Source organism: Lipotes vexillifer, unplaced genomic scaffold (genome assembly GCF_000442215.2).
Source record: "Lipotes vexillifer unplaced genomic scaffold, Lipotes_vexillifer_v1.1 scaffold368, whole genome shotgun sequence".
NCBI lineage: Eukaryota > Metazoa > Chordata > Mammalia > Artiodactyla > Lipotidae > Lipotes > Lipotes vexillifer.
In genome coordinates this window covers 391859-416784 of record NW_006770215.1, presented here as the reverse complement: position 1 = coordinate 416784, position 24926 = coordinate 391859, and the positions used below count along the sequence as shown (strand labels likewise).

Genomic DNA, 24926 nt, shown 5'->3' with positions numbered 1-24926 from the left:
TCTACTATAGTGTTGGACCCTCTAACGTCATTTGCCCATGTAATGGGTAGCCTTTATTGTGACTCATGTTGAAGAATTTGATGAAAATATTATAATCAAGTCTCTTGACTTTAGTACACTAAGCTAGGATTTGAGACTAAGACAAGATAATACTATGAAGTCCTGCAAAGAGAAGAATGAAAATGCTAATGCTTGATGCTTGTGAAACCACAATATCACCTGTGGTACTGCATTTAACTGAATGGACTAACACCTTCCAAAGCACTGTTAAACTTCGCAGGGAAATCCTGATGCTGTGTTAGGGGTAGGGGATATTTCTATCAAAATAAATTGGGAAACACTTAAGCCAAACTGGTTTCTTTACTATGGAATTTCTCAAAGCTAAAGTGCATTAAGAATCTTCAAGGAGGGAGATTATGCTACCCACTGTTTCCCAAAGTTACTGACCATAAAACTCTCATAGAAGAATTACCCAATTACTCCACAAACTTCCAACATCTTTGTGGCTTCTGTGACTACAATCAACTGGGGATTTTCTTCTACTCCCTTTAAACCTTTACTAAGTTTCCTTTACTGCTTTCTGCTCCTTCCTACAGCAGACACATACATTTCTATGACTGAAACCATCAGCTTTGTGCAAATGACTTTAAATCAGTAGCATTCCAGGACCCCACACCAAAATATTTATTCATTTCTGCTTGGAGAGAAAGTTCCTCTGAGATGGCCAACAGCACCTCAGAGTCATACAATCCACATATGTTCACCTAACAAACCCCTCCAGAGAGCCTAGCATGACCTAGGCTCAGAGCCTGCTGCCAGTGCTCTGAAGATTGGCGGGACAATGTTCCTACCTGAGGAGAGCTGACTAAAAGCCTGTGATACCCAATTTAAAAAATATGAAAACAAAACAAAACCACAAAACCCTGTGATATCTGGCTTCATCATTTCTCCTCTCATAGCATCTTTCCAAAAGTTTCTTCCTCCAATAGACTACTTTCATTTTGTAAAAATATCTCATGTATTTTCCACATGTCAAATATTACCAAGCTATATTGTCTATGTTTTTCATATTTTACACACATATTAAATCCCTTTGTGCTCAATTCATATGCAGCAAATGACTCTGCCATTGGAATTAATCATTTCTTCACCCGAGATTAAATTTGTCTCAACTTTTTTTACGTACACGTTATTCCCTACTATTTATCTTGTATTACAGATGGCTGTTCACATATCTGTCTTCCCTACCATATTGAGAGCAACTTGAGGATAGGAACTATATTATTCATTTTTGTAGCAACATAATGTCTAACTAACACAGTGCTTTTTTCAGAGAAAACAAAGAATAAATGTTTATGAATGAACAATTTTGATCAAGAAAACAGTAATTGTTTCACTATATTCAGATCATGTATACAACATACTGACATATAGATTACATATGCAAATATGTGTTTAGAAATGGGCTTGAAACAACCTGGAAAATTTGCCAACTGCTTTTTTGCTTATACTTTTTATGTGTGAAATTATTATTTTGGTTACCCTAAATGGCACCTACCTACTTCTTATAGGTAGCAGTTGATTTAACCTTAGCTTTGTACTATGAAATTAAAGATATGTGAAATTAAGATCTACTTTTAGTGCCATTATAATTTATAAATGAGAAAAGGTAATTTTCTTAAACACAAGACTACATCTAAAACAAATTCTTTTTTTTAAAAAACAAATTCATATTTATCAGTGGTTTTAAGTATAAAAATAACACAATTTTCTCTATCTATTTTAGACATTTTTAGTGATCTTCATCTTTGAAACAGATAATGTTGCCTCACATTTAAACAAAAATGGGTGAGAATTCAACAATGATGTGGATATAATGTGAAAAATACCATAAAATTAAAGTAATACCCAACTTGTATTTATTTTTATCAAACTGGGTAGGTGTTCTTAAATTTTGTACCAAATACTTTTCCTGATTTTTCTCAAAAAGAATTTAAGTGACATTTGTACTTAGGAGTTCATTTAGGAACAAAAAAGCAAAAAGAATTGTCATGTTCAAATCACCCAGCTCAGTTTAGGAAGACACTTAATTTATGACTTTTATCAAATGGAAAACAAATGGTCTAACCAAAAGAATGACATCAGCATATTTGATCCAACTTTGGAATTAGTAATAACTGTTAGCATCTGAACCAGAATCAAAATGTCTTAAAGTAGGGAAACCGCATTACCCAATAAACATACTAACATACTATACATTTTGGGAGTTAGGAAATAATCCATTTCAACTCTCATTCATTAAGGAACTACCAGTTGCTTAACTTTCTCTCTCTCACTCTCTCTCTCTCCCTCTCTCACTTATATTCTTATTAAAGTATTTGTGATTTTCAGCAGGCCGGGCTGACTCATGATAGCCCTTAACGATTCCCACCTTCTGGTATTCATACCCTTGTATAATCCTCTCCCCTTGAATATGGGCTGGCTTATGAATTTGCTGCTATCCCACAGTATGTGGCTTCCATGATTACCTTACATAAGATTGTTATTTCTGTCTGGCTAGCTAATTTGCTCTCTTGCTAGCTGATTTGCTCTTGCTGGGTTTGACGAAGCCAGCAATACTGGTGAGACTCATGTGGCAAGAAATGAGGACGGCCTCCTGCCAAAAGCCAGGAAGAACTGAGACTCTCATGCAACAGGCCTTGAGGAACTGAATCTTGCCAACAGTCATTTAAATGAACTTGGAAATAGTTCTTCCCCAGCTGAGACTTCAGATGGGACTGCAGCCCTGTCTAACACACTGATCTCAGTTTTGTGAGACACTGTAAAGCAGAAGACTGAGTTGAGCCATGTCCAGATTCTTGGCCCACAGAAACTGTGAGATAATATATGTGTGTTGATTTCAGCCACGAAATTTGTGGTAATTTTTTACACATCAAGAAATAATTAATACAGTATTAAATATTTGTTGAAGGAATAATGGATGCTTGAAGGACTTTATTTATCTTTGGAAAGAATACTTGATTTATACTCACTTGGGGTTTTGTCTTAGTTCAATTACATACTAGCTTTATAATCCGGACAAATTGTTTTCTCTCCCCAGAAGTAAATTTCTTCATCTGTTAAGTTAGGTAATTAATTGGGATAATCTCTAACATCCCTACTAGCTTTAAGTTTCAATTCATCCATCTTAACTTCAATAAAATGATGTTTGGTTACCTCACGGAAACATTTAGTAAAAAATATATCTGCCTCAAATATCTAATTATTTTACATTGTGTAGATAAACACATTAAATTTTGAAAATACATTCCAATTTTTATCTACGTGCTTAGACCCTTGAAAATATACTAGATTTCTAAAATATACTGATCACATAAAACCTATATTTTAAAATACGAGGAGGGAGCAGGAGATAAAATGGCCAAGTAGGAGGACACAGAGTTCACCTGCCCCCATGAACACATCAAAAGTACATCTACCTGTGGAGCAATTCTCACTGAAAACAAACTGGAGACTGGCAGAAAGACTTTTTTACAACCAAGCCTCTAAGAAAGATACACACAAAATCAGGAAGAGAAGCAATTAGGTTGTGACCTGTACCTCTAGAAGGGGACACAGAAGAGAAGGATTAACTAGGCTTGCAGATTACCCCCTGGGGAGTGAGCAGTTCGAAACACATATCAGTCACCGCAGTCCTAGGGTCTGACACCAGGAGTACCAGTCCCCTTAGCTGGTTTGAAAACCAGTGGGACTGACAGCAGGGCTGTGAGAAACCTAGACTCTGCTCTGGAACAGTACACACATGCTCACTTACTCCTGAAACAAAGCAGAGGAAGAAAACTGAACTGTCTGGGATTCTAGCCGGTTTCCAGCGACTACCCCAGCTCATGCCCCAGCCTAAGCTGAGCACCCACTCTAGCCAAGCTTGCTCTGTGGTGCAGTTCTACCCCAGGGCAAAGGCTGCCACAGCTGAGGAGAGTGCATGGTTATAAAGGATAGAGCTGGCTCATCTTAATTGGGTGGCAGCAGTCATTCCTGGCACTTATGGAGGCAGCAGATGGGGAGTGGACCAGAATTCTGACTGGGGTGCTGGGACCACCCCAGCCTTCACCCTGAATAATGCTGAGTACACACTCCAGCCCCTCTTGCTGCAGCACTGCTCCATTCTGTGCTGAAGGTGCCAATGCCCAGAGCAGGGAGAGCACACACTTAGAGGGAACAGAGCCAGCTTGGTCCCAAACATCAGGGCTTCTCCTCCAGCAACTTGGGCCCTGATCCAGTCCCCAGTAGGGCGGTGCTAGCCTCTGAACAGAGGAGAAGCCCAGGCTCACACCTGGCTCTGGCCCTAGACCCTCTGTCTCCAGCTCCACATCCTACCATGGTGAGAGCTGCCTGCACAACATGGGGGAAGATGAGACTCATGCTCACGTCAGATCCAGCCCTCCCACCAAAGCCACTTGGCACATGCAGACTATAGGGGCACTTCCACATAAAGACACCCCTTCAAGACTGGGATAGGTTACAGTTTCACCTAATTTCATAGAGATAGTTGAGAAGAGAGAGGAATTTGTTTTAAATGAAGGAACAAGAAAAAAACTCTGAAAAAACATCAAATGAATCAGAGATAAATATTACCAGATAAAGAGTTCAAAGCATTAGTAATAAGAATGCTAACTGAATTAGTGAAAAGAATAGATGAACACCATTATAATTTTAGCAAGGAACTAGAAAATATAAAAAAAGAACCAATCAGAACTGAAGAATATAATAACTGAAATGAAAAACACACTAGAAGGAATTAACAGCTGACTAGGTGATACAGAAGAATGCATAAGAGATCTGGAAAATAAAATAATGGAAATCACCCAATCAGAACAGCAAGAAGAAAAACAATTTAAAAAAATGAGAACAGTTTAAGGGACCTCTGAGACAACATTGAACAACCCAGTGTTCACATCATAGGGGTCCCAGGAGAAGAAAGAAATGGGTCGAAAATGTATTTGAGGACATTATGGCTGAAAACTTCCTGAACCTGAAGAAGGAAACAGATATCCAGGTACAGGAAGCACAGAGGGTCCCAAAGAAGATGAACATCCAAACATATCATAATTAAAATGGAAAATATTAAAGATAGAGAATTCTAAAAGAGCAAGAAAAAAACAAAGAGTCATACAAGGGAATCCCTATAAGGCTACTAGATGATTTTTCTGCAGAAGCTTTGCAGGCCAGAAGAGAATGACCTGATATATTTAAAGTGCTGAAAGTGAAAAACCTACAACCTAGGATATTCTATCCAGCAAGATTTTCATTTACAACTGAAGGAAGATAAAGAACTTCTCAGAAAAGCAAAAACTAAAATAGTTCATCAAGACTAAACAGGCCCTAAAAGAAACGTTGAAGGGTCTTCTCTAAGTGGAAAAGAAAAAGCTACAAGAAATAATAATCTATAGGAAAAGAAAAATCCCACTAATAAAGGTAAATGTATAGTAAAGGCTGTGGATCAACCACTTAAATAAGCCAGTACAAAGATTAAAAGACAAAAAACTCATAAATTCATCTATAACTGCAATAAATGGTTAAGGTATAAGCATGAAGATGTAAAACATGACATTAAAAACACAAAACGTGGGGCACTCACAGATATAGAGAACAAGCTAGTAGTTTACCAGTTGGGAGAGTGAAGGGAAAAGGAGCAAGATAGGAGTAGGGGAGTAAGAGGTACAACCCATTACATGTAAAGTAAATAAGGTACATGGATACAATACAGGAATATAGCCAATATTTTATAATAATTTTAAATGGAATATAATCTATGAAAATTTTGAATCATTATGTTGTATACCTGAAACTAATATAATATTGTAAATCAACTATACTTCTATAAAAAACATTAAATTTTTTAATTAAAATTAAAACATAAAAATATTAAAAAGACAAATATTGTATGACATCATTTACATGTGGAATCTAAAAAATAATACAAATGAACTTATTTATAAAACAGAAAACAGACTCAGTCATAGAAAACAAACTTACAGTTACTAAAGGGGAAGCTGGGGAGGGATAAATTAAGAGTATGGATTTAATAGATATACTTCTCTATATAAAAACTAGATAAACAAGGATTTACAGGATAGCACAGGGAACTATAGTCAATATCTTATAATAACCTATAATGGAAAAGAATCAGAAAAAATATTTATATATCGGGGCTTCCCTGGTGGCGCAGTGCTTGAGAGTCCGCCTGCCGATGCAGGAGACGCGGGTTCGTGCCCCGTTTGGTTTCCGGGCACCCATCCTGCAGCTTCTACATGCTTTGTTTGTTTCTTTAAAAAAAAAAAAAAAAAAATTTATATATTTATAACTGAATTGCTTTGCTGTATATCTGAAACTAATACAAAATTATAAATCAACTATACTTTAATAAAATATATATATATAAATAAAATATGAGGAAGCAATTTGAATTTAGTAGATAAGACTGAACTATCAGAACCTGTATTTTTCTAACATCAAACGATTTGTAGACAAACTTAGAATAAAAACTAGTTGATGTAATCTTCCGAAGTTTATAACATTACGTTGATATTCTAACTGATTTTTTCTTTGGTGTATTATCAAGACAGTTAAGTCCCTCAATGCTTAAAATATCGATCAAATTGATGCATTATCCTTCTTGGAAAAAGAAATCCTTAATTTTAGTGTTCTAAAATTAAATTCAAGGTGTAATACTGATCCAAACTGTAAACCAGATATGTTGTACTGGTTTCCTCTTGTTATAGTAACTACCACAAATTTAGCTGCTTAACCCAGCAACCATTTAATATCTTCTGGTTTCCATGGTTCACAAGTCTTGCCATAATGTGGCTCAAATAGGTTTTCTGCTTAGGGTCCACAGTGTTAAAATCAAGTTGTCAGCAGGGCTGCATTTCTTACTGGATACTCTGGGGAGGAGTTGGCTTACACACTTACTCAACATGTTGGCAGAATTCATTCTCACGCTTTCCATGTACCTCCCTCAATTTTCAAGCCAGTAGTGGGGGCCCAAGTCCTTCTGACACTTCAAATCTTTCTCTTCTGCCACATCTCTATGTTTTTAAAGGTTCGCGAGATTACACTGAGCCCTGGATAATTCAGGATAATCCCCGTATTTTAGATCCACCTTAACTACTTCTGCAAACTCCTTTTACCATGTAATGTAACCTAGCTAAGGGGATGCCACCAAGGGATGAAGGTAATGGGGACCAAAATTCTGCCCCCCACATATGGGAAAGCTCTTCATTTTCTTCTCACATTTGGAGATGCTCTATTATTTTAAGTATTCAGTTTTATTATTCTTTTAGATATTAAATTTTAAGTGTAAGGCCAAATTAAATTTTATGTAAAGGAAATGGTGAATGCTTACAATCATCCAGCTACCTGTTACTCAAAATGTAATCTTTTAAAGTAAAAAGTATAATTTACCTTTTGCCACTGTCTTTGTTTCTGGTTTTTCTTTTTTCTCAATTTTTTCCTTGTGAATTGCTTAAACAGAAAATTTTATATTAGTATACACTCTTAATAGATTTCAAGCTTTTTCTTTACCTCAGTATTATAGCCACCAAAATCATAAGCTAGTTTGAAGATTGATGACATTAATGAGCCCAATTCAGGAATAAAATATTACTAATTTAATAAAAACTGTATAAAACTTAATTTAAAAGATTTGGCATTAAGACTTAGAAAGCATTTTGAAAGCTAGTCTCACCCTCCTGTTTAAAGTTATCATTCTAAGTAGAATTTTTGAATAATAGCTTTCAGGAAAGACAGACAGAGAGAGTAATTTTATAAGAATTTGTTGAAAGATACATCATTTTATCAGGAGGAAGCACTGTCTTTACAATTAAAAGAAATAACTATCAGGACTACAGCTTTGATTAAGAACACTGTGTCTCAACAAGAACACAATTGACTTTTAGGGAACAATTTCTCAGTATGAGGGATTGTCTTATGCACTGAAAAAATGCTTAGCTTCCCTGGTCCCCACTTACCAAATGCCCCTCACTCCAATGACATTTTAACAACCAAAATGTTTCCAAATACTTCCTAAGGGAAGCACCTATGGTTGAGAACCACTAACAGGTTATAAGGTAACCATCAAAGATTACTGATTGAGTGCAACTTCTTAACTGAATGGTACTTGACATGATACCTGAAACATTATACCTTCTAGTTGTTTATGTAATAGATTAATAACAATAATCAATAATTGTTTATAAAACAATATAAATTTATTTTATCAACTTCTATTTTACTTATATAGACGAGTAAAATCTTGTGTCTCTTAATGGTTTAAGTAAAGGAGTTCTGAGAAGTTCAACAGTATGAGCAGGTTATCCTCATATTTCAAATGTATTAAACTGCGCGGTTTAGTAGTTTCCCAAATCACCGTACATATTTCAACATTTACATAGTATTTATTAGAGAATAATAATGAGAGTTAAAGAAATTATGGAAAATTAAATGATAAGAGATTTTAATTAAAATAGTTGGGTTAAGGAAAGAGCCAAATTATTAGAGTGAAAAATTGGAGCCCTAATTATTTTCATTCCTCTAACTATGTAATACAAATATTAATGTCAATCAGTTTTACTTGTATTATAAAAGGAAAATGATGTGCTTAAAATATGTATTTAAATAATTATTCTCTTAAAATACAGTCTATGAATGGTTTCCCCAGAATTTTGGAAAGATGATGCAAGCCTCATAGAAAGCTTAGGGCACAATGTCCAGTTGAAGTCCATGAGATCATGGCAGCTGCACAGTTACCAAGACAGCAGTTTCCTTTCCCTCCAGGGTTTCAGCCTTTCCACCTCTCAGCCTGGCCCATAGTCATCTCCACTACCATTTGGGGTTATGAGTAACAGCTTGGACAATATTCGCTGAAGGAGGGCACAATTCACTCAAGGTCATTGGGCTACAGTATAACTTATCTCATAAAAAGCAAACTCCTTTAATTGGTATACAGTAAATAAAAGGACACAAGTGTTTTGTTTCTGCTTTTGAATTTGGACAAATTTCCTTCAAATGTATAATTTAGGGGCAACAAATTCTCAATTATTTTTCAATGAAAAGTATTTAGCCATTGTAAAGATGGAAAGAAATCACAAGAAATATTAGATTATTTCATTTAGTCAGAGTACACAGAACCTGATGCCAATAATTCTATATAAGTCAAAAGCAGGTAGGAAATGGGCACCTGTTTCTAGAACAAAGAAGATGGCTGTATTGAAATTCATTGATATTATCACAAAGTAAACATTAATAAAAGAACAACTATTTAATTCAAATTTTCAAATGTGAGTTTAGAATAAGGAAGAATGAAGCATGTTTCAACTCATCTGATTCCTAAGCATTGTAAAACATTCTAGCTAAGTGGAATGTTTCAAAAAATAAAATTTCTCAGTAGGCTATGTGTATTGTGGATACATAAATCAGCTGAAATTTAGCCTAAATATCCTAGACGTGATCCATTCTAAAACAAGAGAAAAAAATTAAGTTAGAACTTTATTTTACATCATATGTTAAAATAGATTTTTGATGAATTAAAGTTAAATGTGAAATATGAACCTAGTTTTTTAAACTTGAGGAATATAAGTAATTACTGAATTAATCCTTGGATGAAGACTCAAGAGCAGAAATACCAAAAGAAAATATCAACATATCTAGCCCCATAAAAATTCAAGAACTTAAAACACATACATATATCACACATATGCACTCACACATGTTTATTCACACAGATAGAAACCCTTACATTAACTACAAAACTAACTATATAAGAAATATATTTGCAAACGTAACAGATCAGTGATGTACACCCAAATGACACATACATGTATCATCAAGAGAAATGGGCAGTGAGTGTGATGAGTTATACAAGAAATATGTATCACTAAAAATCACATTCAGATACCTCAATCTACAAATAACAAGCAATTAAATGATATAGTGGAAGAAAATATCTCTATTTAAATACTATGCAGCTTTTTAAAAAGAATGAGGGAAATATCTATTTACTGATATGGAAAGATCTCTAGGGTACAGTGTTATAAAGACAGAACATAGGACTAAATTTTGTGCAAAAATAGGGAGAGACAATAATGTATATTGTCTTCTAAATGCATAATGAATTTCTGAAAAGATGCACATAGAGCTCATAAAAGCAGTTTACTGTGTGTATGTGTGGGTAGATAAGGAATGGGATCAGAGGGTGTGGGCAAGGCAGGAGAAAGCTTTTTGCAAGGTACCTTTATGTGTTAAACAATGAGTGTGCATTGCTTATTCTAAACAAATAAAAACTAAAAAGTTTTAAGTCCAGTCTAATATATAATCACAGAATGCAAGTTAAGGTAATGAAGTACACTTCCTTACCTATCAAATTGGCAAATATTTTCTGAAATAATATCCTCATTGTTGGCTAAAGCAATCTCAGAATTGCCAGGGGAAAAATTGATACATTTCCAGAAAGTAAATTGGTAACAGTTTGAGAGTCTTAAGTATTTTATTTCCTTCAACCAAGAAATTGTCCTTTTCACATTCAATTCTAAGGAAAATTATCATAATACAATTTTTAAAAATTAATTCATGGTCATCTAAGTTCAGACATAAAGAAGAAACGGTCAAAGGGTGACAGACCAATGAGTAAAAACTGCAATAAGAATAACTCCATACCTTTCTTTTCAGGTTTTCCTTTTTCTTTGTCTTTTTCTTTCTCTTTGTGTGTAACTGGAAAGAAATAGACAATATTTTTCATTTAAATAAAAAGAATAAAAGATGAGATGATTGCATGGCAGTCTTTGATGTCAAAAACTTATCTACTGCCTTTGGAAATCTTTCTTTAACTAGCATGAGGTTTTACACTGGTTTAAATGTTAAAATAATTACAGATATTTTAAATTTCTATTTTTATTTCATAACCAAGGACAAACTCATACCAAAACCAGGTCTGATTGCAAAGACTACCCCTCAACTTTTCCAAATCTTTAACTTCAATTTAATGAATTGGAAAAATTTTTAAATGTATTATGCTATCTGCCAAAGAAGCCCAGCTCAATACTGGAGGAACACCAAAACTGTGAAGACAAAAATACAGAGAGAATCTTCTGAAGCTGAGGCAAAGAACACTCAATCTAGATAGTATATGTTAATCTTCTACAGGAGATTTCCATGCAAATAGGTTTTGAAAATATACTGGAATGAAACTGGAATGACACCAAACCCTTTCAAAGAAAACAAAATTTAATTCAATATGAGCCATGATTCAATTAATTAATACAGTAGGGCTCAAATTTAAGTTATAATCTTCCCCCATAATTCAGTCATAACTCTTCTTAATGGTACCTCCAATTATCCAAACTAGAAACTTGGGACTCATCCAGGATTCATCTTTTATTTTTCATTTTTTCCATTTGCCAAGCTTTTGCAATCCTACCTATTAAATATTCCTTTTACGCATCTTCTTCTATCCAATATTACACTCCCTACTTACCATTTATTTACATGAAAATATAGAAAGAGCACCAGTTATGTGCTAAAGACTTCGCTAGGCAAGACAGACTTCATCCCTATCACCATGATGTCAAGCTAATGGATGATGGATACTAAACAAATAATCCCAAAGGTAGTTAATTGCAGTTAGAATAACTGCTGTGAAGAAAATATTCAGGGTAGCATATCAATGTATAAAATGAGACCTAATCTAGTCTGTGTGCTTGGGGAAGGTCTGTTGGTAGAAATTATATTTAAGGATGTGAAAGATGAGAAGAAATTAACCTAGTAGGGGAGTAGGAAGGAGAAAGGGGAAAGAGACCATTTCAAAAGTGGGACTATGATGTCCTTATTGGGCATATTATTATTATAAATATTATTACACTAATATCCTGAATAGTGTCTTGAACACTTAGATTTTGAGTTTTCTGAGTCTCAGAGTAGCCTTTCTAACATGAAAATCTGATCATACCATTGATCTGATACAAGTGTTAGTATCTCCCTCATTGCTTAGCATGGTAATCTGTCACATGGTAGGTGCTATATCAAATATAAAAATATTTCATTGTTTTAGTGATCTGACATTTGCTTATCAATCCAATCTTACCTACCAGGAATTTCCCCTTGAACTTTACATTCCAGTTATAACAAAATGTTTGCAATTCCATAAACATGCCACATGCCCTCCTAATGCTTTTGCATCTCTGTCTGCTTGTGCCTTCACTTAGATTTCCCACACCCACATTTCCTCTGTTCCATGTACCCTTTCAGTCCTGGTTCAAACGTCTCTTCCTCTGCAGAGGGTTGGTTGCTCTCTATTTATTCCATATGCCAACTGCACCATGTGCATAATTCTGTCTTATCAATTAAGGAATAATACAGCAATTGTTCGTAAATCTGACTCCCAAGAAGGTGAACTCTAGGGGCTATGCCATATTATTTTATTTTTGTATCCGGGCTCATCACATGGTGTCTGACTCACAGTGGACTCTTTTTTTTTTTTTTTTTTTTTTTTTTCCCGTACGCGGGCCTCTCACGGCTGTGGCCTCTCCCATTGCGGAGCACAGGCTCCGGACACGCAGGCTCAGCGGCCATGGCTCACGGGCCCAGCTGCTTCGTGGCATGTGGGATCTTCCCGGACCGGGGCACGAACCCGCGTCCCCTGCATTGGCAGGCGGACTCTCAACCACTGCGCCACAAAGGAAGCCCTCACAGTGGGACTCTTAATAGATATTCTTGAACAAGGGAAATTCTAAAATATTATAAGAAGAGCTATTTTCATCTTCTAGTACAATTCTATTTACTCATGATTTGTATGGATATAATACGCACTGCTTGCTTCCAATCATTTAAATATTTTACAATTTGTTAAAACTTCTTAAAACCCAGTGAGAAACAGAAGAGAAAAAAAAAATCGTAGATCATCTAGACATTATTTTTCCTTTCCACATTCAATGGTTCTTCTGGGTTTTCTAAGTTTCTAAGTTCAATATAAAAATCTCACAAAATAAGAGTAGGACATCAGCACTCACACATGACCACAGATAGCTTATTTCGGTTCCTTTGGATCACTATTAATTAAGCTGAAAAGCAAAAGAAAATCTTGGCAAAAACAAAGCCTCTTTTAAAGTTTCTCTAGGGGAAAGGAAGTTTGCATGAGATAAGCTGTGCTTTCGAAACACTGATTGGCAAGACCCCCAGGAGAAAACCTAATCTGTGTCTCTGCCTCTGTGAAGGACCAGACCTCAGCCACCTCCAACAGCTGGTTGTCCATTCCACTAAAGGATTTTCCGATTGACGTGTGCATGGGTATAAATGGGAGAATTAATACAAAATCAAAAGAGCAAGGGGTCTGAATTCAGGCTCAAATTAGCATATTAATGCCTTATTCCTGTTACCCTGGGGAAAAATCCGGTTTCTCACAGTCTAAGTTTTGATTTACAGACACAGAATTTCATTATCCTCCTCAGAAATGGTACCATAATACTGCTTAGTGAAGCAGCTGGAACCACATGCTCTAGGGAGCTGTTCAACATGGCAGGGAGCCACTGAAGCTTCTTGGATGGAAACTTCAAACTTTGGCAAGACTGAGCTCAAACACTAAGCTTTGAAATTGCTGTTATCAAAATAGTGCCACCATCAATAACTGCCTTAATAATCCCTCTAAAACAAAAATAATTTGCTGCAACAGTTACATTTGCTCATGCATCCTTTGCTTAGAACTCACAGAATTTTGCATATGAAAGAAGAAAAAAGTACCTTCCTCATCACCAGCTCTGTTTGGTAAGTTACATCTTAGCTAGGATAGTTTTAGCTCAGGACAAAATAAGCTTGTTGCACCTGCTACAGCTTACTTTGTTTGTCATCCTTATTTACAAAAACAAAATTCCCTTCGGCATGCTGATAATTAAAAACAAATGGAATACACAAGTTGGAACGGCCCTGATGTTTGCCATCTGAGTTGGCATGGCTCTGCTGTTCCTGCACTTGCCCAGACTCTGACCCTTCCCTGGCCAGAACACTCAGCTCAGCTCAACTCCGAAGCGCGTCTCTTGCCCTCCCCATATGTTCTCTCTCCAGTACTCTGCCAGCTGTGCTCTGTGCTTTCACAGCTCTTGGCCCTGGCAACCCCCGAGGCGGGCTATGTGTCCTTTTCTGAAGTGTATCAGAGCTCAGAGTGCGCCTGACCCTGGGTTCCTAACGGTCAAAACACGCGCAAGGGGCCAAGCAGCAGGCATTAGGGGCCAGGTTGTCAGAATCCTTTGCAGATCTCTCTGCTCTGAGTTCAAAACTCAAAAGGGTTGGCATCAAAAGTTTTAAAGTACTGATTTGTATAGGCTACTCTTTTCTTCAATTGATGGTTAGCAAGAAAATTTAACTAAATGAAGCTCCTGTATTTGACTTCAGAGCTATTGGACTGGACTAAGCTTGAGTGTCTGAAGCAAAAGGAATTGGATAGATAAGCATGTAACAACTACACCTTTGCATTAGAAAACACTTTGGGGAGCACAGCTACCTGTAATAGATTTTGCTGATTTTTCTTTTAATTAATTTCTCTATTTCTCAGATTTCTGGCACTGCTGTTGAGAGAGGTATTAGCCCTGAAGTGGTCTATAAATTTTAAATAGGTCAACATTTTAAACAGTTTCATAAAATTCATATACACCCATGTTTCAATTCATCATTTTTTATGAAAGAGCAAGATACATATTCATTTTAAACCATTTAAAAAAATTATCCTTTAGCCACCACTAAACAAAAATGCCAGATGTACTCTTGGTTAGTGTATATCTCTGTGTTTCTTTTTTCTTTTTTTGTCGAATTTCCATTCTGTGCTAAGACAAAATGATCTACACACTTTATATGATAATGATGAACTCAGTAGAAAAGCATTCTTGAGTAGAGAAACTTCTCAAAGATTGTATTATTCATTCTTCTTAAAGGAAGAATTTATCATTTTTACTTTAATATAAGTACACAATTTTAGAGCTGATAGGAACCTAAGAGATCTATTAGCCTGAAGTTCTTTGTCCATTGATAAGAAAATACAGCCGCATAAGTGTCCATGGCAGAGTAGAAGAATTCAGTTATTATGTTGCTAAACTAGTACTCTCCCCACAAGATTATGCTGCCTTGTCTACCCCATATCCTGTGCAGACTTGTTCTTATGAGCTGAAGTGTACTGACTAGATTCTCCAAGCATGTTATCTACAATCTATCCTACAATAATGCACACACTTCTTTTTCATAATAAAATTACATTTATTTATGTATTAAAGTGAAGATTAGGCAAATTTCCTAAAGTTACAAAGCTCATCTGATACATATGCTTTCAATCACAAAATAGATTTTTTTAATTCTAAAGGATTAGTTTTACTTTCAAGTCTGATTTAATTGTATGGGTAATTTCCCCTTCACCTGGGGCTACATGGTCATAGTCAGAACCATAACGATTTCCTCATAAGTGAACAATCACTATGCAGAAGGAGATACATAGCTTTGTATAGGGCCTTCTGTTCTCATTTTACAGGTTTATCATTCACAGCAGCCAAAGAAGAAAATAAAATATATTTTGTACTTTAAAGAGACAACTAAGTACAGCTGAGAGAAGGCAAAAGTAAATTTATACAACACAGGCTAACTAAATTAACCTGTGGGCTTTGAGAGCATTTTCACAAAGGGCTCCAGGATATTTAGATACATTTTAACATCCTGCCCTCTTTGGCTTTTGAGCCTCATCTTCAGCCCTATGCCTTTGCCAGCCTATGATTCCGGTCCTATAATTGTTTCTCAGAAAGGATCCTAAACCAGTCAATCAGGATGATTGTTCTCTATTAACCCTTTTTAAAAATGTTCCGCTGACTTTGTGCATGTGATACTGTTATGGGTTTAATTATGTTAGCGAGAAAAGATATGCCGACGTCCTAACCTCCTGTACCTCATAATGTGATCTTATTTGGAAATAGGGTCTTTACAAGAGGTAATCAAGTTAAAATCAGGTCAGTAGGGTGGCTCCTAATCCAATATGACTGGTGTCCTTATGAAAATGGGAAATTTGGACACAGAGACAAATATGCATAGCAAGAAGGGACAGATGCAGGGAGAACACCGTTTGAAGGTAAAGGTAGAGGCTGGAGTGATTCATCTACAAGCCAGTGAATGCCAGCAAACGCCTCTGAAGCTGGGAAAAGCCTGCAGATTCTCCCTCACAGCCCTCTGAAGGAACTAGCCCTGCTAAAACCTTGACTTTGGACTTCTAGCCTCTCCAACTGTGAGACAATACATTTCTGTTATTTTAAGCCTCCCAGTTTTTTGTACTTTGTTACAAAAGCCCTAGGAAATGAACACTAACACTAGTCACTGGGCTTCTCTTGTGCTCCTTTAACCAAGTTCCCACCTGGTTCCTTGAGGACTGACCCCTGACCTAGCCATCTGAGTTGGCATCTTAGTTCCCAGTATGGTATTTGGCACAAAGTAAGTGCAATAAATAAACGTGTATTATTGCCTAACAGCTATAGCAAGTTTTTCTATTTACACCATCTGTCTGCCAGGACGCTCCCCCATTCCCACCAACTGGCCCACTCAGATGTTAACTACATGCCATTCATCAGCACACACTCTGCTGTGTAAATTTCCTCACTATGCCCGAGGTCAGCTCTTCAGCGAAACACCTGATAACCTAGGTGGATGTAGCAGACACCTATTGCTCTGAATGCCTAAAAGGCCCTACTTTTGGCTAGGAGCCATCCTAGAGAGACAAAATTCTCTCATCTAGTTATATGTTTATCACCAGGTTCTAGTCTTTCCTGGTTTACTCTGTTCTATGAGTATACTGACATGTTTAATAGTTAAATAGAAGCCTAAACGGTGTCCGAAACCAACAATAAAGTTTGCAATTGAAAAAGAAACAAGACAATATGCAATAAAAGAGTAACCACATGGAGGGAAAAAGCAGAGGAAAGTAAAAAAATAAATTACTATTTTTCTCTGGAGAACTGAGTTTTGCTTGTATCTTTCTTTTTTTTGCACTTTCCAAATTGTCCAAATTAATCTGTATTACTTCAACCTATACTATTATACATTTGTTGTGGGTGTTTCTGATTACATGTTACAGACAGTTTTTGTTTTAATATGGAGCTCACTGTCAAATTCTTCAATTGCCTCTGACCAAATAAATTTGACATTACAATGGCCCAATTAAAGCCGCATAATTATATACACTTGAAAATAAACACAGATTGTCAGAGTTCTCCATAGAAATCAAGTAAATATTAACAAAATAGAGAAAATGAATGCTTTATTAATTAATTCATTAATTATTTCAACATGCATTGAATGTGTTTCATCTGTTTGGCACTTTGCTAGATATTAGAATGATTTTTAATTTAATATAAGGACACAAATTCAGAGCTGATAGGAAGCTGAGAGACCACTGAGCCTGAATCTTTGTTCACGAATAAGGAAACACACAATCGTAAATGTCAACACCAACCTAGAACATATAAAAAGACACAGTTCCTGCCCTCAGTGAGCTAGATCAATATACTCGCAATTCAAATTTGGTGTCAAAATGCTTTAAAGGCTGAGAGCAAGGATGTAACTGTAGCAAGGAGGAAGTACCTGAATGACCACAGAGTGAGGGACAGCAAAGGAGGCCTATTGAAGGAACGGATGTTCCATCTGAGAATCAAAAAAATGAGCAGAAGCCTGCCAAGTGGCCGATGGTCAGAGAGAACAGGTATATGAAAGAACAGAGTTATGAGACAGCAGCAGTGCTGGCTTAGGAACTGCCCCAAAGTTCAGCCTGCCTATGGCATGGGAGGTGTTGGTGGGATGTGGAGTGAGGTGGTGAGGGGAGCACGAGGAGAGCTGGGAATGCAGGGGGGTGATGAGCTTGCAGATTAGGGAAGGTAAGTGGCAAAGGAGACAAAGCTGACCACTGGCTATCTATCAGTGATCATATGATGAGGGCCTTTTATGTCATGACAGTGTGGCTTTTATCTCTAAAGCACTGTGACGACAACAAATGGATTTAAGCCCATGAGCGTGATTAGCATGGCTTTCAGGGGTTAATGCAGGGAAATCAGTTAAGAAGTAACTGTCATAACCTAATTGGGAGATGACTGTAGAGGGGATAGTAATGGGAGAGGAGAGGTGAGAATAGACTAAATTATAATTAAGAGAGAGGATGACAAAGGGCCATGCAGGATTGGACTTTGGTATTGAAAGAGACCAACAAGTCTATGGCAGGGATTGTAACTCAAATGCCTTCAGAGATAAAGCAGATAAATAAATGTCTACTCCAGTAGTGATGAGAGTGGAGGAGATTGGTGCAGGTCTCACTTAAAGACATCCAGGTATAAGTTATGTTAACATACTGGTTGGTCAAAGAGAACCTCTGTGGGATATACTTGAACTCTAGGCTAGGTGTTTAATTGAGAATATTAATGAGATGGCTACTCATCTGAAGAGGCTGACTTGAACTCTAGCCTCACCTCCCAAACATTAATGGAACCAGGATGGAGTCTGCTCATGAATATATATATTTTTAAACCTATCCAGATGATTCTAAAGTCCAGTCAGGATTGAGTACCACTACTGGCCAAAATGACTCCTAGCTTTTTAGCTTGAATAACTTGGGTGAATCGTGATGTTAATTTTCAGGACAAAGAATACGGAAGGATGAAGACATTTTGTGCGATAGAAGTTAATACATCAGCTTCTGCATAATAGATCTCTTTGTACTCTGATATTTGCTGGCTTCTCTATAGTCATTTCGGGCTACTATTACCTTGGATATAGTGTATCTTTTCTTATAAGAGTTCAAAATGCTTTGATAACAACTTAAATTCCTAACTATCCATTATATATAACCATAACTGACAGAATGTGGCATAGAGAAAACATGTATTTATCTAGACATAGGAACAGCTATAAAACCACATTTATTTTCACTGAACTATTTGGGAATAGAAAGCAGGCATTATTCTATTCTACCTGGATGAGGAAACTAAGCAGTAAAATGAAATCTTTTGTTCATATTCACACAAAAAATTGTGGAAAAAAGTATCGCTGAAGCCCATTTCACTGTTGAACAGCTGAAGCTCCATCTTCTCTTTCTTGAGAAACATTCACTTTCCCAAACTATATTTGATCTATTCAGGAAATATATTCAGGTACCAATCTCTAGCCCAGCCTTTGAGGAATTTATTTTAAACTTCAGCCAAATGCACTGTTTTAATTATGCAAGACTCACTAGTTTAAAAAACCCACTCTACAGCCCACTGCTCAGTCTTTTAACAGCAGGATTCTAATACAGCCAAGTCCAAAACGCAAATGGTACCATCTGCATCACAACATCCACTCCAGGAGCATTGCTATTAAATTAGTAGTACAGTCTGCAAGATAAAACAGCAGACTCCCCAATCATGTGGAACCAGTTGAATTTCTGTTTAACCTCCAGCAGATAGAAACACATAACCAGTTCAGTGATGGCTAGCTTAGTCAATCCGTACCCAAGAGCTGTGTCCAATTTCCCTGACCAAAGGAATTAAGAACGAAAAAAGGGAAAGGGAACAGAAATAAGACATTAATTAGTTCCCTGAGTACAAATATAAATAGGTTTCAGTTGAGTAAACTTCATTGTCCCTGGTTGTATAAGGATTGGCTGACCAATCTGGAACTAATTCAAATATTAGGATTAAAGACATAATATCTGCAGAATGATTTGAGCTCTTCACAAAAAGGAAGTTCATGAAGTATATTAAAAAAGAAAACATGGTATTTTAATGTAGATTCACATATTGGTATAATTTCAGGTTAATTAGAACTTCTATTATTTGAAACTATTACTGGCAACTATGATGTTTGTGCAGGTAGTTTTGTACTAGTCAGTTTTTGACATAATAAATATTAGACAACATTCAAATTTTATCCTAGGAAAATTCTTTCGTTTTCAGCTGTATCACACAAATACAGTAATAATGAGATTTTTATTTTTGCCTTAACTCACCCAGTATCATGTGAGAGTGACCACTGGGGAAACTTGGGCATATTTAGAAACATGTCCTATCGAATGTTTGTGCTTCCTGTAAGTTTTCTTTTTACATTTTACGACTACATGGGTCACTCCTAGAAAAGTGATGCTTGTAAGATGAGCAAGACATTACTGGCCATTAGTAATATCCCTCTAATGCAAGATTTCAGTTACTAGATTTAGTTGAGTTGAAAAGGATATTAATCATCATGTTGTCACTGTCCATCTACCCCTTGAGGCTGTGTAAGCAAGCTCTGGGGCCCTAGCAGTCTTCAGTGAGATAGTATAATGACTGCATTTCTATGATGAAGATTTTAAAGGTATAGCATGGCATAAAAAAATTCAAGTTAAAAAAAATTGAACTCTGATCTATTATATTAACTGATTAAAGAAGGAAAAATGTTTGCTAGTAAGTCAAAAAATATGTTTGTGGTGCTATCTCAGTAAGCAAAAGCCAACTGTATCAATAAATAACTGAAAGATTGTAACACATTTTGAAGTTATTTTGATTCCAGTAATTAAATATTATATATTTATACCTGGGGTTTACTTAGAAGTAAACTTACTTAAACACTATCAACAATTAAAGCAAAAGAGCACTAAATATGAAAACTTTATGTTTTCTCATGTAAATATACAAAATATATATCCTGAATAAAAATAAGAATAAACACAAAATTTAACCCTTACCTTTAGTTTGTATTTTCCTTTCAGTTTTCTCCTGCTTCTCAGTCTTTTCTTTGTGTATTTCTAGGAAAAAATAGGATACACTTTTAAAAACTCTTTTTGAAAATGTGCAAAATATAAATCATAGCTATGACCTAACCATTATAATTCCAGCATGAAGTCTAAATGATTTTAGCCAACAAATTTAAAGGTATCTAAAAGGAAAGAGTCATTGTTAACATATTGCCACATAAATCCCTAAATTATTGAAACAAGGAAAAAATTGGAGTTACCTAAAATTTAGTTATTGAAAAAGCTTAAAAACTTAAATCAGTAAATGTTGCCACTGTTTTCAGTGCTAAATCTGATCACAAATTATAATTATGTTCTATTTCAATTACTCTCAATGCATATTGAGACTCCTTAGTAAAAAATATCATTTAGATTTAGGAAGATTTAGTTTTTACATATTAAATTAAGAATTTGTGAAATGAACTGTAACAACTATCTAATAGGAAATATATCTCAGAAGTATTGACTCTAAGCTATGTTTATAATCAGAATTTGACATTGCATTTAACCAATAATTAGTGCATGAAGATATGACACATTTCATAGAATGTTAGTTGTTACATTTTTTCTAAATATCAGGTTTTAACAAATATATTCAATTTGCTGCTAGTTTCAGTAAACATACATTGCCAAGGCTTAGAAAATAAAGTTAATTGTGAAGTTGCAGTTAATTTGGATAGAAGTAAATTTGAGATTAGAGTTTACAAATATGATTACTACCTCTGAAAAGTGACTTCATCTTAAATACCATGGTTTTTCTTAGAAAAATGCTAATGAGTTTTACTTATTTATTTATCACAACTTTATTCCACAGATGGTCTGAGATGGTGCTAATTACTGTACATATTCTAAATTCTCCATTTGTAGATTTGAATTTGCATTTTTATAATTTTTCTAGAAGTCTAAAATCAAGACCAACTATAGGAAAATCCTAAATATCTTCAGAAAAGACAGTTACTGACTTTCATTCACCAGTTAAAGAGATAATCACCACTGTGAAGATTTCCTCCCCTCATTTTCCCCATTAATCAATCATACTATTTAGAAGGCCACTCCTCTACTCGTATCCCATCCTTGACCTTGAAAATGGCAATGGAGATACAAAAGAGTTAAGATATTCACTTACATTTGTGAAAAAAAAGGCTTCAAGGTACCAGGAAAGATATCCCAAGGGCTTAGAAACATCCAGCTTCCAGCTTCTCTCCTTCTCATTATTATTATTATTAATCTCCTCCCTATGTCTCCAAATCCTACTCCAAAGCATGGTTCTTCGTCTTAGCATTACTGACTTTTTAGATTGGGGAAATTGTTATTTGGAGGTGGAGTGGGGCTACTCTGTGCACTGTACAGTATTTAGCAGCACCCCTACTTACTAGATGCTTCTAGCCCCCATCCCCATCCCCAGTCATGACTATAAAAAATGTCTTTAGATATTGTGAAATGACTCCTGTTGGGAACTTGTATCTTTAGAGCAACAGTCCAATCACTCTTTGTCACTGTCTAGACCTACATTGTCCAATGCAGTGTCCACTAGACATGTGTACATATTAAAGACATGATATGTGGTTAGTCCAAATTGAGATGTGCTATAAGTGTAAGTACATAATGAATTATGATGACTTAATATTAAAAAGAATGTAAAATACCTCATTAATATTTTTTATATTATTACATATCAGAATGATATTATTTTGGACATATTGAGTGTGATGGTTTTATTTATGTGTCAACTTGGCTAGGCTACTATCCCAAATCATTCAAATGAACACTAATCTAGAAGTTGCTGTGAAGCTATTTTGCATATGTAATTAAAATGCCTAGTTTATTAGCTTTAAATAAGGTGGTTCTGGATCATCTGGGTGGGCTTGTCTGATTCCACTGGAAGGTCTCAAAAACAACTTTGAGGTTTCCTGGGAGAGGGAAGAAATTCTTTGGGTGGATGACAGTGTTGGTCCATGCCCGTGGGCTCCAGCTCGCCCATGATCTTCACTTCTTGACTGCCTGTCCTATGGGTTCTCATTTGCTCAGCCAGTCCCCACAACCACACAGGCCAATTCCTTGTAACAAATGTCTTAATATACCTGCATAATTTCCTACTTTTGCTTCTTTGGTTGAGCCCTGACTGATATTTGGGGTTAAATAATACATATTATTAAAATTAATTTCATATTTTTCTTTTTACATTTTTTAATGTGGCTACTCAAAAAAATTTAAATACATATGTGGCTCACATTATACTAGTTTTAGACAGTACTTGTCTGGCCCTAGGGGTGGGCAAATGACCTTTTCAGGTCGTCTACAGGGTTAAATCTTCTACAAGTTAATTAAAAAAAACCCTCAAAATTCTCCCCTGCCAATACCATTCTGCTTCCTCCCTCCTATTTAAACAAACAGAAGCTATGGAGAAGATTGGGGCCTTGTATAACTCAGCCTGATAAAGTAAGTAAAATGCCAAAGATTTAGAGTAGTCTTTGCATGTGCTAAGGGAATCATCTTTAAGAAATAATTTCTTACTCCTGATAGGGATTAATTTGAATATAGAAATGGGATGAAATTTTCTAAATTAAAAATTTATATGAAATGTTACACCTATTGTGATTGAAAAAGGCCTTAAATCTGTCATTGAGAATAATATTTTTCCTTTAGAGGTGTGTGTGTGTGTGTGTGTGTGTGTGTGTGTGTGTGTGTGTGTGTTTATATTCCACTGGGTACTCAGAGGAATAAAAGAGAGATTCTAGAACTCACACAGGAAGATCAGACACGAGTTAGAATCTTCTGAAGGATTAGGTTCAAAAGGCCATTCTGCCTGGGTAATCCTGTCAGAGCCTCCCAGCCTAACTTAACTGGGGAAATACACTGTTTAGACAAGGTGGTGGTTTATGGAATTAGACAATCCATGTTGGCTCATGATGGGGTTTCCTGCAAGGTAGGTGAAATCTTGCACATCAGAGAACAGAAAAAATAACAGTAGTAGAAGAAACCTGGGTTCCCCTTAGCCTTAGCTCTTGTGCACCCAGCAGCAGCCGACCAAAAGGGAATGAGCTCTAGATTATGACCAGAATTGTAATGAGCAGGGTTCCATCCTGGAGGGGAAAAACATAAAGTGAAAGAAGACAAATCTCAAAAAGATTGGGATGCAGATCACCACTCAGGAAAAGGCAGGAGGGAAACATATTCTCTCCACTTTTCCCCAAATACAAGAAAGGGAGGTAACCTTAAAGTGGGAGGTAAGTCCAGGAATGTTGGTTACACTTCATAATAAGTTTCACTTAAGCAAAAATAAAAATAGATGAAAGTAAAGGAGAATTAGACTTTAAAAAATGATGATAATTTTTATGTTCATTGGTGAAATCGGCCTGTAATTTTCTTTTTTGTGGTATCTTTGTCTGGTTTTGGTATCAGGGTGATGGTGGCCTCACAGAATGAGTTTGGAAGTATTTCTTCCTTTGCAATTTTTTGGAATAGTTTCAACAGGAAAGGTGTTAACTCTTCTCAAAATGTTTGATAGAATTCGCCTGTGAAGCCATCTGGTCCTGGGCTTTTTTTTGTTGCAGTTTTTAAATCACAGATTCAATTTCAGTACTTGTAATTGGTCTGTTCATATTTTCTATTTCTTCCTGGCTCAGTCTTGGGAGATTGCACCACTCTAAGAATTTGTCCATTTCTTCTAGGTTGTCCATTTTATTGGTATATAGTTGTTTATAGTAGTGTCTTATGGTCCTCTGTATTTCTGTGGTGTCGGTTGTAACTTCTCCTTTCTCATTTCTGATTTTACTGATTTGGGCCCTACCCCATTTTTTCTTGATGAGTTTGGCTAAAGGTTTATCAATTTTGTTTGTGTTTTCAAAGAACCAGTTTTTAGTTCAATTTATCTTTTCTATTGTTTTCCTCATCTCAATTTATTTCTGCTGTGATATTTATGATTTCTTTCCTACTAGTAACTTTAGGTTTTGTTTGTCCTTTCTCCAGCTGTTTTAGGTAAGGTTAGGTTGTTTATTAGAGATTTTTCTTGTGGGATTAACAATATACACACTACTATATATAAAATAGATAACCAACAAGGACCTACTACTGTATAGCATGGGGAACTATACTCAATAGTTTATAAAACCTTAAGGAAAAA

At 35.8% G+C, this 24926-nt stretch overlaps 1 protein-coding gene across 1 annotated transcript in view; it reads right to left on the bottom strand.

The window, feature by feature from the left end:
- The window catches only part of TRDN (triadin), a 377023-nt gene that overhangs the window by 257212 nt on the left and 94885 nt on the right, over positions 1–24926 (bottom strand). Inside the window, exons 5-7 of the mRNA XM_007446048.1 lie at positions 20756–20815; positions 10714–10767; positions 7465–7524 (exon numbers count right to left, since the gene is read on the bottom strand). Coding sequence (XP_007446110.1) covers positions 7465–7524; positions 10714–10767; positions 20756–20815 — 174 coding nt within the window. The remainder of the gene's footprint in view (positions 1–7464; positions 7525–10713; positions 10768–20755; positions 20816–24926) is intronic.